The sequence below is a fragment of the Motacilla alba genome, chromosome 10 (assembly GCF_015832195.1).
Source record: "Motacilla alba alba isolate MOTALB_02 chromosome 10, Motacilla_alba_V1.0_pri, whole genome shotgun sequence".
NCBI lineage: Eukaryota > Metazoa > Chordata > Aves > Passeriformes > Motacillidae > Motacilla > Motacilla alba.
In genome coordinates, this window is record NC_052025.1 from 7,788,318 (window position 1) to 7,801,364 (window position 13,047).

General features: G+C 38.2%; 1 protein-coding gene across 1 annotated transcript; it reads left to right on the forward strand.

Moving 5' to 3' along the window:
* Positions 1 to 3,460: 3,460 nt before the first annotated feature.
* On the forward strand, positions 3,461 to 11,991 carry DNAAF4 (dynein axonemal assembly factor 4). Its single transcript, XM_038146599.1, has 9 exons — positions 3,461 to 3,711; positions 4,280 to 4,427; positions 4,790 to 4,923; positions 5,927 to 6,167; positions 6,916 to 7,061; positions 7,650 to 7,759; positions 8,462 to 8,615; positions 9,624 to 9,729; positions 10,823 to 11,991. The coding sequence occupies exons 1-9, from the start codon at positions 3,589 to 3,591 to the stop codon at positions 10,930 to 10,932; spliced, it is 1,272 nt and encodes a 423-aa protein (XP_038002527.1). The 5' UTR covers positions 3,461 to 3,588; the 3' UTR covers positions 10,933 to 11,991.
* The last annotated feature ends 1,056 nt before the right edge of the window (positions 11,992 to 13,047 follow it).

Below are 13,047 nucleotides of genomic sequence, written 5' to 3' on the forward strand. Positions count from 1 at the left end.
ATTGTTTACCATACATAATTTTCCTTTTCATGTTCAAAGAAACTGTCTCAAAATAATTTTTTGATCCAAACCCACCTTTTTCCTTGGAGATTTGTGCACTGTATTTCAGGAATTGCTGTACTGGAGACATTTTGGGATTGGAGTTATGAGAGTTGTCTGTTCCTGAACACTCATCTTGTCCTTTACAGAATGGTCTGAATCTGAGCTTCCTTATAACTTAAGGAGGGCAGGCTCTTAATATATTATTTTTTCTTTTTTGTTTTTCTTTCTTGATAGTTAGTTGTTTTTTTTTTTTTTTTCTGAAATGTGAAAAAATACAAAGTTGTTTGGGATTTTTATTCAAAACTTGGTCTTTCTTCCAAGCTTGTGTTTGGGGCCTTTAGAGCAGGCACTGTGGTCTTTAGGGCCTTCTGACTTGGAATTTTTTGTCCACCTTCTCCTTTTAGAGTTAAAAGTGAGTAGAAAAAGGCAAGTTACCAATCTACTGCCATCCAAACAATGCGAAATATAAGCTGATTAAGATTGTTGACATTTATTTTTTTTTTTTGTTAATAATGATATGATATTTTTACCTTTTAGAAGAACATATATCAGAATCTGATTCAAGTGTTCTTGGAAAATGTATATGGTAAGCTTTGTCCAGCACTGTATGTAACTTTGTTGCTTTCTGTTACCTAGTTTCAATTTCTTTTAAAATAAAGATAATTTTTTGTGGGGAAGTTGCCTGTGGACTTTCTGATGATGCAGTGCCTAGATGGATGCTTCTCATATTCTGCCTGTTCAAACACATTTGGATTAGGTGTTATCCTGCAAGAAGCAGCATGAGGTCATGTGGATCAGAAAATACAGCTCCTGCCTCTCTTGGAGAGCTCCACTGTTTTGTAAAGGTGTTCATCTGCAGTGACTTCAAAGCAGATGGGAGAAGGTCTTGTGCCTTCAGCCCCATTTCTTTCCTCACAGGATGGGAAGGAAGGCTTAAGCACCATTTGTCCAAATAGATTTTTTAAAATAACTTTTTGCACTTGGAAAGTGATTATATAAAGAATTATTTATTCCAGTTTATAAAATTATTACTAAGCTCTTCCTGTTAGTTAAAATGCCAGAACTAACACATACCAAATCACTGCTTTACCAATAATTTTTAAAAGTAACTGATAGAGGTTCCAAGCTACATATGCAAAACAGTTTGTTGGAATAAACAGAGTCTCATAAAATGTTTCTGCTTTTTGTTAAAAATATGGAGGGATGAGAAAAATGAGAGAGAATTTAAAAAGGATGTGAGAAAAAAAGGTTAATAATTAAAGGTAAGAAAATGTAAACTATCTAAATGATTTTTTCCCCTATATTAAAACTTCTGAAGCCATTAGAAGTGAAATAACCCCTGAAAAGATATGTGTATGTATAGGCAGCTGGAAGGTGCAGAATATTAATAATATTATTGAGGTTTGTCTGGAACATAAATCTGCATCCTTCATAGCACAGGAGATTGGAATTTAGGAATCAGATTTTCAATGGAAAAATTTCTCCTTTCACTGCAAACTTTTCACTGCAGACTTTTGACTGATAAAGTTAGTGCCAGCAGAAGAACCACGCTGCATGGGTGTCTCTTGTTTATCAAGTGTGTGCCACAGTGAGAGCACAGCAGCTTGTCCAGGTAAGGCTGTGGAGTGGGTGGGACAGAGGTGGTGGTTCTGCACATACACATCAATTCAAAACCTTTAAGGTTGATCCAAGACCTTGCTGAATCCCTTTTGTGTCCTTTAGCAGCTAAATCTGCTATTTTGACATAAAAACATGTTAGTGATATTTACTGTCTCTCCTAAAAGCTTTGCATTGCAGATCTAGGTTTTAAGTAAATAGGCATTTTGGTTGCTGTATGGGAGCTCTTTTGTGTAATTTGAGAAGACTAAATACTGGTAACCATAACTGTGTCTTGTAAAGCATGTATGCATAATATAGTTCTTCTAGCAGGAATAAATAATAAGCTGCTTCATTTCAGTATATTCTCTGTGATTAAACTAAAAATGACACCTGGGTGACCAAGGCAGAAGACCTGCACTCAAAACCTCTGACTTGCTGGATGACTGCAGCTGGAGTGGTAGGAAATTTTGAGTTACTACATTGTAATCATTCTAGCTGCTGCTGCTATGTACTTTGAATGTTCTTGGAAAGAGGACTTTAATTCAATTCTCGGATTCCAGTCCATGCAAGGATTCTTCCAGATGATATTGATGTGGGTGAGTGAGGGTGGAGAATAAACCAGAAGTCATATGAGTTGTGATGGATTTCTTGCTCTAAAAAAGTTATAAATCTCTGCAATACCTACTTTTATATATAAATAGTACTTAAAAGTAACCTCTCCTATTTGAATATTGCTATGTATTATACATAATAGAACATAAAAATTAAATCTTAACATAAAAATTAAATCTTCAGTGTTTCACATTAGAAATACCAGCTAATGTGAGCCATGTTAAACTCCATTATTCTTGGTCTCATTTTAAAAGAAAGAGGGAAAACTAGACTTATTGTTTCTGGATTTTTCCTAATATTTCTAGGTAATTGTATACTTTTGAGGAACTTAAACATACCTGAATTTTTATCCAGCTGTGTTTGCCTCATCTTTCAGGCCATATTCTCCAGAAGCAGTTGCTTGCAATATACTAGACTTTATTTTGGCAGATACAGTGTTACAGTTTGTTTGAGAAACATGGAGTGGTAATGTGCACATTACCTCCTGAGTTTTTGGCAGAGACAGTACAGCAGACAAGATTGCTCAGCGATAGCATGGGGCTGCCTGGATGACCCAGTTATTTTTAGGGGACATGTGGAAGTTTCAGTGCCAGCATTGCCAGAGTAGGTCAAGGAAGGTGATCCTGCCCTCTGCTGAGCTGTAGTGGGGCCACTCTTGGAGTGTTGCCGTTCTGGGCTCCTCAGTTCTGGAGACATGGAGATCCTGGAGCAGGTCCAGCACACAGCTACCAAGTTCATTCAGGGGTCTGGAGAATCTCTCTTACAAGGACAGGCTGAGGGAGCTGGGCCTGTTTAGCCTCAAGGAGAGGTGGCTGGGAGGGGACCTCAGCAATGTGTGTAAATGTCTGCAGGGAGCTGCCAGGGCATGGAGCCAGGCTCTTCTCAGTGGTTCTGAGCAATACAGCAAGAGGCAACAGGCAGAAACTGATGCTCAGGAAGTTGTACCTGAGCTGAGGGAGAACTTCTCTGTGGGTACAGGCTGCCCAGAGAGGCTGCGGAGTCTTCCTCACCGGAGATATTCCAGAACTATCTGGACACATTGCTGTGCTATGTGCTCTGGGACGACCCTACTTGAACAGGGAGGCTGGATCGGATGGTTTTTTGATAAAAACTAACGTTTGATAGTTTTTGTCAGAAATTCTGCGCTACCAGCAGTCTGTCTCTTTCTAGAAATGCACGCGGATGACCTGAGCCGCGTTCCTTCCTGCTCTGCGGAGCTGTGAGCGCCGGCGGCCGGAGCCGTGCCCGCGGCCCTCAGCCCCTCGGGCCTACAGCTCCCGGCGTGCGCCGCGGGGCCGAGGCCGGCAGCGCCCCGGAGCCGCTCCGGCCGCGGCGATGCCGGTGTGGCTGCGGGAGCACAGCTGGCGCCAGACCCTCACCGCCGTGTACCTCTCGCTGCCCTTGCGCGGCGCCCGGGCCACCGCCGCCAACATCTTCTGCAGCGAGCAGTACCTGAAGGTGGGGGCCGCGCCCCGCTCGCCTCACGGGCCTGCTGCCGCGCACGGCCGCGGGGCCGCTCCGGAGCCCTGCTCGGAAGCGATCGCGCCGTGCACCATGGCAACTCTTCAAATGCAGAGCCCTCTATCTTTTATAATCTCCCTCTGTCTGCTGCGGGCTGCTAAACGCCCGTCCTGAGGCAGATAATGGCTTTAGTACTGCTCATTTCCTATCTGTGTTCTTGCCACTCAACAGGTGCCAGCTGCCTTTACTCTCATAAATGGACTGAATTTGTACATTTGCTTATACTGCGGAAAATCCTGAATTTGAAATCCGCGGCTTCTGTTGCAGTGCTGCAGAACCGACTTTTCAAACTCATTAGTGAAATACATAACCTTGTGAGGACCCACCCTTAACGAAAGGGAAGCTCCTTCTCTGGGCTTCTACAAACCTCCACAGTGGATACAAAGCAAATTAGTTCTGTCAATAGTATCTGTTTCTTGAGGTTTACTGCATGCTCGTGCTCTGCTTTGAATACGTGAGAGTTAATTTAAAACAGTAAATATTAGCAAAAATTATGTTTTTGTAGGTAAGCATCCCTCCCTTTTTGTTTGAAGCCGTTTTATATGCTCCTATTGATGACACAAACAGCACAGCAAAGATTGGAAATGAAAGCATTTTCTTCACTTTGTATAAAAAAGAACCGGCCATGTGGGATTCCCTAACTCTAGCAAATGGTAAGTTTTCCACTCTGAAAGTTAGATTGTGTGTAAGGAAACCATGCTGTGAAACTTCTGCTGGTAGATATCTGCTCAGTTCAGCCTTGTTCATTATTAAAAATAGAAAGTATGTGAGAACGAAGAATATCTACTAGTTCTAGCATGTGTAAAATAAAACAGGATTTCTTGTACAACTTACATTTTGTGTTTAAGCAAATCTTAATTTTCCTCTTTTAGAGATGGGCTTGGTAGACACTGGTTTGTCAAATTGTAATCATGTTGTATTTTGCCAAAGCAGCAGAAGAATCATGTTTTCATTAACATGTTATATACCAATAGAACACCAGGCCTAAATGACTAAGATAACTTATTTTTCTAAGCTGACAAGGAGAAACTACAACATCTGAGAGAGAATGCTGTTCTAAAAGCCCAAGAGAAGGCAAAAGAGGAGACAGAAGCAAAAAAAATTACAAAACAGGAACACAAAAAATATGCTTTGGAGGCCACAATGAAGGTAGGTTTAGAAGAAGCTCTGCAAGACATTCATGTAAACAGCTACCAACTGATCTGGCAGATGCTTTGTTAAATGTATGTTAAAAAATATGAAAAGTTCCAATTTTTATTGTAGTGGTGGTGAACCTTTGCATTTAAACCTATTTATTATTAAATAAGAAAATTTTACTGACAAAGTGCTTACGAGTTGCCACTTTCTGTGAGTAATACTAATGAAAGTTTTTGGTGACAAGCTCAGATTTTTGTCTGTTCAAAGGAGAGTACAGACATGTGGCAAAACTGTAGTCTTTTGTGGCCTTTGCAGGTGTTTAGTCCTTTATCACTGTGAAAAAATACTGATTAAAAAAATTCTCACTTATTCTTTGTTGTATTTTATACCAGACTTGTATTTTTTTGGTCTTTTGTGTGTTTGTGTCTTTGTTATTCTGCTTTTTTTGTATATTTTAAGATATGTTCTTACAATTTTTATATATATAAAAAGTCTGGTCCCTTCACTTGTGTTCAAAGGATTTTTTTTTTGGAGCATGCAATGAAATTTTAAGAGTGCATATGCAATATTGACCAGAAAGAACTACGGTTATTGACTTTCTTAGTAGCAGTATTGTACCTCTTCTTGATATGTAATAATCTCAAAGAGGAGAAATAAGAAACAGTGTATTCAGATCATCACATATATTTTACATTTCTGTATTTTCCAGAGATCTACATTGGAACATGGCTAGGATTTTCACTGTTTAAAAGTAAAACTTATTTCTGAATGTTTCTGGATTGTACCTTGGGGTTGTTAGTGAAATAGTTTTAAGATGAGACCTCTAAAAGCTGATCAGAAATCTTTACTCTCACAGTCATTTTCAAGCATCTTAATTGACTCTGCTAGTATGGTCACATTATTGGTTACACTATGCTTGGGATATGGAACTGGGAAAATAATGGTAACTTTAACTTAGGCAAGTCAGTATTATCAGATGTTATGTATCTCATAGGGGTTTTTTTTGTTCAAATAGCTAGAGGAAGCAGAAAGAAAAAGAATTGAAGATCTAAAAGAAAAGGAGCGGCAGAAGGTTGCTAAAGAGTTGGAGTTATGGAAAAACCAACAAAAAGATGGTGATAAATACAAGAGCATACAAACAAAAGAGGAATTACATCAAGAAACGGAGCCATTAAAAGAGAGAAAAAATGAAAAAATGAACAAAACTCGGATTCCTAATGAAGGAAGTTCTAAGACAAGGCTCAAATCCACAAGAGGTTGTATAATTGAACTGTACTTTGTTATTCTTTAAAGTGTGGATATAACTTTATTCCCAGATGTTTCTAATTCATCACTTATCTTTGTTTCCACCATACTGAAACAGTTCTTTTAGCTCCCAGTTATTTTAAAATTGATATTTTCAGGCAATTTATTGAGCTAAAGCACATGAGTTCTTAGCTCTTGTTAAAGTTTTTGGGAGTACAAGGGTGGGTTTTGTTCTAAGCTTTAGAAAAGTAAGTCAGAAAGCCTTTCTGGCAGTGTAATGCAGACTTCCTGGGGGTGGGGTTTCTGCTACCCAAAGTTACCTAACTGCTGAATTTCATGGAAATATTCAATCTCCTTTTGTGCTCTCTGTCCTGTGTTTTGGATCCATGGGGAGCCAATTCAGGGAGCTAAACCAGCAGAAGACATTTAATTGTTTGTTTGTTTGATTTTATAGATTAGCTTTAGCTCTTATTGTTGCCCTGTCACAGCAGCATCATACAAACAACCGAGAGGTGTAAGAGGAGTTTAAGTTCATTTGTGACAGATGCTGTATAATTCCATTTATTTACTTGCTACATTAGGAAGAAAAATTGTTTGAACCTTCCCTTCAGAAGAGTGAGTCTAAGCTTTTCTCAGGCGATCAGTGCTTTAATTCTAGTGTGCCACATTTCTAAGTCAGGTGTACTTTGGACTTTAGTAGAAAACCAGAAAAATATCTTGCTTCATTTTTAATTTCCAGTGCTCTAACTCTTTTCATAGGTCATGGTTCTTGTAGTATATTTTCTCAGAATTTAAAGGAAGAACAGTTACCAGCTCCCCGAGTTGCTGCTACTATTAAAGTCAACTTTACACCACGAGTTTTTCCCACAGCTCTGCGAGAATCTCGTGTTGCAGAAGAGGAGGAGGTAAGGTGGGGAATTAATTATTGTGTATTCAGTCAATACAAAAATAGAGTCTGTGCCAAGGAACGATACCTGTGCAATATCCTCGTCTTCCAAGGCAGTCTTATTTAAATTAATATATAAAGAAACAATTTTATACAAAAATTGTTTTCACCATGTCGTGCAGATTAATAAATAATGTGTTCCTTTTTTTGGGAGAGGGAGAAAAGGCAGCAATATTAATTTAATTCCTTGAAGTACAATATTTTAAGTGTCCTAACTCTTATATTTAAATTCTTTCAGTTTTGTCTTAAAGAAGGTCACAGCTCTTTTGAGCTCGATTCAATGAATACAAAGTAATTTCGAAAGATCAAAACAGACAAGTAAAAAAAATGTATTAGAGATGTGGTAAGCTGACTTCTCATGGTAATAAAATATTTGGGGAAACGTTGAAGTTTTTCATATTGGACACTATCAAATGTTTTCCTGTGTCTGAAATACGTTGTCAATAGAATTCTTTTGATAAGTATGAGTGAAGAGATGAAAACAGAAACCTTTTTTGGATTTGAATTTTTGCTTCAGAAATAATACCAGCACATTTTGTATTTACAGTGGCTACAAAAACAAGCAGAAGCTCGAAGAATAATAAATTCTGATTTATCTGAGCTGGAAGATTTAAAAGAAGAGGAGAAGAATCCAGATTGGTTAAAGGACAAAGGAAAGTAAGTTACATTCCACTTGAAGATGTATTAAAAACGAATTAGTTTTATGGTGTTTGTCTACTGTTCAGTTTTGGTATATTCTATTCATTCTAGACAGAGTTGGTGAATGTCTAGAGTAGTCATGGTAGTCGTACTAGAGATTTTATTGACAGCTTAAGGGGTTAGCATCTGATAGAATGAGATGCAATTGTTGAAGCTGATGATGAACAAAATCATTGTAAACACATTATGTATGTTCTTCTTTGAAGAAAGTTGAGGCAGTGCACTATTATACCTAAGTGGATTTAATTTCATTTGTACTTTTTTAGTGAGACATTAAACATCAGTGTAAAATAAACTTTATACAAATATTGGTTTATTTATATAGCTGTGTTATACAGAAAGCTTTGATTAGGCAATCATAATCAGATATATAAAGATTTCACAATTAGTCCTGTGTCTACATAAATGTGTCCACTCTTACACTCCTTCATTGCTTGTAAGCAGTGACTGTTTTTGTTGTGTATCTCTAAGCTATATTGTCAGCAGCAAGGTGCACTGAGCTTCAGCTATGTTGTTCTCAGAAAAGGCTATAAAGGGGCATTTCAAAGGAGAAGAGGCTAAAACCTCAAATTTTGAAAATGAGTTAACAATAAGTGGGTGTTTGTTTTGTATCTATCCCCTTCTTTAAACTGCATGTTTCATTTTTTTTTGAATACTTAGCAAAATGTTTGCAATGGGAGACTACCTTGGGGCTGTAAACGCCTATAACCTTGCAGTGAGGCTGAACAATAAACTTCCCCTGCTGTACCTGAACCGTGCTGCTTGCCACCTTAAACTGAGAAATTTGCACAAAGCTATTGAAGATTCCTCCAAGGTATAAAAACTCAGGAGCTCAGGCTGTCATCTTTTGCATTAATTACTTTGATTTGTTACTGTGATGGTTCTGTTTTAAGCAGATCTGTAAATACATATTAGTGCAATTCGAATTTTTAAAATTCAAAATTGATATAATGAAGCCATGGTGAAATATTAAAATTTGATAGTGATTAATGAACTTTCAGAAATTTAAAACAAAACAACAGTAGCATAAACCCTAAACCAGTCTCTCACACCTTTGTGACAAATGGTCATATATTGACCAGTATGTTTCTTTTTAGATAAAAATATTGTAGCAATATGTACACCTGAAAAAACCCACAACTGGGAGCAGAGAAAAACAAAACCAAAGTATACTCATACATTTTCTATTATGTTGTGGTGTGCTTAATTTGGTTGGAAAGAAAAAAAAAAGTGGTGGTGATGAGCAGGATACTTTAAAAACTTCCAACAAGCCAAACATTTTCAAAGGTCTGTATTGTCCTGATGTTTTAGCAGCTGTTATTTGTGCAGTAAGAGGAATGATCTCAAATGGCACCTGAATAATGTGGGAAAAGTTTTCCAAAAATTACTTTTTGAGCTAATAAGTACTTGAGTCTTGAAACTTGGGGGATTTTGGTCTTGCTTTTTCTAGTAACTACTACTGAAACACATGTGCTTTTTTAGTGCTACCTTTTTCTTGTCGTTTGATAGCATGATAGGTCATATGATGTATGAAAACAGAATACATTATTTGAATGCAGTAAACATTTACCATGGTATTTGTCAGTTTTTAACCATGGCAATGTAACTGTAGGTGGCAAACTGGGATGATGGATACAGATCTTAATGGCTAGAGTCACAAGCCATTTATAGTTAAATTTGAAGAGCTATTTTCTGTTTGAATAGTTATTATGTCATTGTATAATAATAGTAATTAGGTGAGAGAAGTGTTTGTAAATTAGAAAAAAAACCCAAATTATGGAAAACCTACTTATAAGTACTTTGGGTGTTGGCATTTGTAAAGGCGCTGGAACTGTTGACACCACCTGTTCCTGATAATGAGAGCGCTCGAGTGAAAGCCCATGTGAGACGTGGAACAGCATTTTGTCAGCTGGAATTGTACACTGAAGGTGAGGCCTTGCTTTTAGGAAAACATGCATAGGAATTTATAGTGACATGCAAGTAGGTCTGTTTAGCTCAGTGAGGCTGCTCACACCTTTATGTTTTCAGGAGTGACTTTGAAGGAGGTCCATGCAGTCTATGTCTATTTGTTATGAACGTTTATACCACGTTCTTTAATTTTTAAAAAATTTACTGGATACTTGAAAAATCTTTACAAGTTTGAGAAAATGGATTGCATTCCTAATTTAAGGAGTTTTTCCATTGAAAATGGAAAATAACCTGAAGATTAAAATTTAAGATCAAAATAACCTGAAATATTTCTAAAATACTTGTGAAGTGCTTAGTAATATCTTTGTAAAATGAGGTAGGAAGCCCATAATAATGAGTAAAATGATTCATCAAGTACATGTGATTTGTTTGAAAATAATTGAATTTACAGTGTCCCTATTCAGTTCCTCAAGAGTATCAGATTAGTTTTGTAAAGCAAGTTTACAAGTGAAAGCTGATAATAGAAATTGAAGAATATTCAAAATGTCAGTGTTGAAGTACTAAGCTTTGGCCATTGCTTACCTTTTTTACTTAAGCATCACTTGGTTATTCCCTTACAGCTTCATTTGCACTTTGAAACCTTATAAAAAAGACTGATGTGAGCAAGATTTTACTTCCTGTACTTGTGATTTGTTTTTTTCACCCCAAGCTCTGGTTTTCATAGTTCATGTATTTTTTGTTCACATTTTCACACAGGATCATTTCCTCTCTTCTGCAGAACACTTTAGAACAGTCCCCTTATGCACACACACACACATATATAGTTGTATATGTATTTGAATGAAGAGGCTCTGTTTTCATGTTTTAAAGCCTGAAAATATTTATGTGGTACAACGTTTCCACTACAGTGTTTTGTAAAATAAGATAAGCAAAATATAAGTTTATTTACTGATGGAAGCTAAACTCATGTCATTCTGATGCCATCTTACTTAAGGACAAACCTCAAGATCAATACTTTATGCATACGACTGGGGGGTAGTTATTTCCAGTTAGTTGCTGAAGAGGATGCTCTTGCATTATTGATTGATATTCTTATTAATGTGTCTATATTAGGCCTCCAAGATTATGAAGCAGCTCTCAAGATTGATCCTAAAAATAAAATTATAGAAAAAGATGCTGAGAAGATTCGACATCTAATTCAAGGAACAATGCAAATTTCTTAATTAAAAGAAGTATAAAAAAGAAAGTTTGATGCCTCTGAGGACATCACAAGGAATGTTATTTCTCTTCAGTGTGTGTTTCTGCTTCACTTGGAACACTTACAAAATTGGTAAAAGATTGGATATATTATTGGAAAGTATAGTATTATAAACATTATTAGATTTATTTTATATAATTTTGAGACAAAGTTGTTGTATTTTTGCTTTTTGTTAGCATTCTCTATTACTCTGACAATCTGAAACCCTGGACTTGAAGTGGTTCCTTTTTGTTAAGTATTCTTTCCAAACTGGGGCCATTTCAACTACACTTCTTTCAGTAGCAGTTTTAGCAGACTTCTGAATTTTCTGCGTCAGTCTCTTTCCTGAATACCATTTATGACTGATTTCTATCTTTCTAATAAAGTATTTATCATGCAGATATATATTATTGTGCGCAAATTTTACAGTGTTGTATCAGGGAGAAGGTGGCAGGCATTGTTTCCAGCTGTTTTACTTAGAACCCTGAGAGGAGGTCTGAGGTGAGTCAGAAATGTCTGGTAGGAAAGCTGCTGCCTCTGCTTTCCTACAGAAAACTGCTGCATTGCACTGGAGGGGGCTGAAAACCCTTTTTGTAACAGCTGGAAGGAGGGCGGTGCAGCAGTTTGAGTGCCTCTGTTGACTGTAATGCTATACTTACAGATATTGCTGTTTTCCTTTTATAATTACTGAGGGGAAGTGAGGGCTCAGGAGGAGAGACACTGGCAACGGGAGAAAGATCATCTGAGTCAGCCCTTCGGCTAACAGGGCAAAGCATTTCAAATTTGTCAACTGTTTTTGCTCAGAGCAAACATTGCTCAAGATGTGTATTGAAATACATGCATGGTGGAGAGTGAGGAACTTAACATTTTGACCTTATTTAGTAAACTGTGGACAGTGGTAATTTGACTCATAATGACTATGGAAGATAGTAAAATTTGAGATTGATGTAAATTTCTGCATTAGTGATAATCTTGAGCGTAGAAAATATCTTAATATGTGTGGCAGAAATAGTTTGGATAATAAAAATATGAATGAGAGTAAGAATAGAGTGAGACTGTGGGTGTTTTGATTTAGTTCTGACCTTTTTTCCTAAGATACAGGAATATGAAAAATAGAGCCCTAGAGAAATTTACAAGTGACTGTGCTTCCTCACTCATGTTCACATGCAAGTATTTTTATTTTTATTTTTTCCCCTGTAGAGAGTGAGTTACCATATGACAAATACTTTTTGGTCTGTTTATGGGAAGTGCTGTATTGATGAGCCTGCCATAAAACTTCTCTGAGTAAGGTGCCTCCCTTAGTGCTGCTGAGCAAGCCAGTTACAACCTGCTGCTCTTCAGAGGTGCAGCGGAAGCTTTTTTCTTTGTTTCTCAGTCATGTAAGACATGAAGCCTACACTTAATGCTGTCTTAGATAAAACTTGAGTAAGACATTGCCTTTATTAATGAGGCCTGCTGTTGTCAATCTCCCATTTATTTTTTGTTCCAGTATCAGAGCACTGTTGGGGTCTAAACCTCTGGGATTTTGGATCTGCTCTGTTTGTGCAGTGCCTGTTGGTGAGATGTGATCTAGGAACGTGGGTGGGAGTTAAGAGCTGCCTTATCCCCAGTCCAAGTGGCTCTTAGGACAGTTTCTCCTGAAGCAGCAGGGCCTGTGCTTTGAGGAGACTTCCCAAATTACTTAATTCCCAGTCATCAGAGTTATTCCACCTGAGGCTAGACGAATCAAAGATTTGTTGTCCATATACAGCACCTTTGGGTTTGTTTTTTGGTGGTTTTTTTTTGGGGGGGGGTGGGAGGGGCATGTTCTGGGCTGTTCTTTTGGTTGTTTTTTTTGGGGGGCGAGGGTGTAGGTGATGGTTGTTTTTTCCTTTCCCTTAGTACGAGCGCTACTGGCATGTAACGGAGCGCGTCTCCTCAGAGCTGGCTGTCCCTGTGCCCGGCTCTCCCGCGATTACCCCGGCACAACGCTCCCCGCGCTGAGGGGCCTCCGAGCAGCCTCCGCCCGGCGCGAACGGCGCCCGGGCCGCGGGGCGGCCGGGCCCGAGCTCGGCGGCGCGGCGTTGCCATGGCGGTGGCGGGGCGGGCCGCGGGGCGGGCC

Coding starts and splice junctions, on each gene's coding strand:
- DNAAF4 (XM_038146599.1), top strand. CDS start 3,589: ATGCCGGTGTGGCTGCGGGAGCACAGCTGGCGCCAGACCCTCACCGCC. Junction 3,712..4,279: donor GCAGCGAGCAGTACCTGAAG/GTGGGGGCCGCG, acceptor ATGTTTTTGTAG/GTAAGCATCCCTCCCTTTTT. Junction 9,730..10,822: donor GCTGGAATTGTACACTGAAG/GTGAGGCCTTGC, acceptor TGTCTATATTAG/GCCTCCAAGATTATGAAGCA.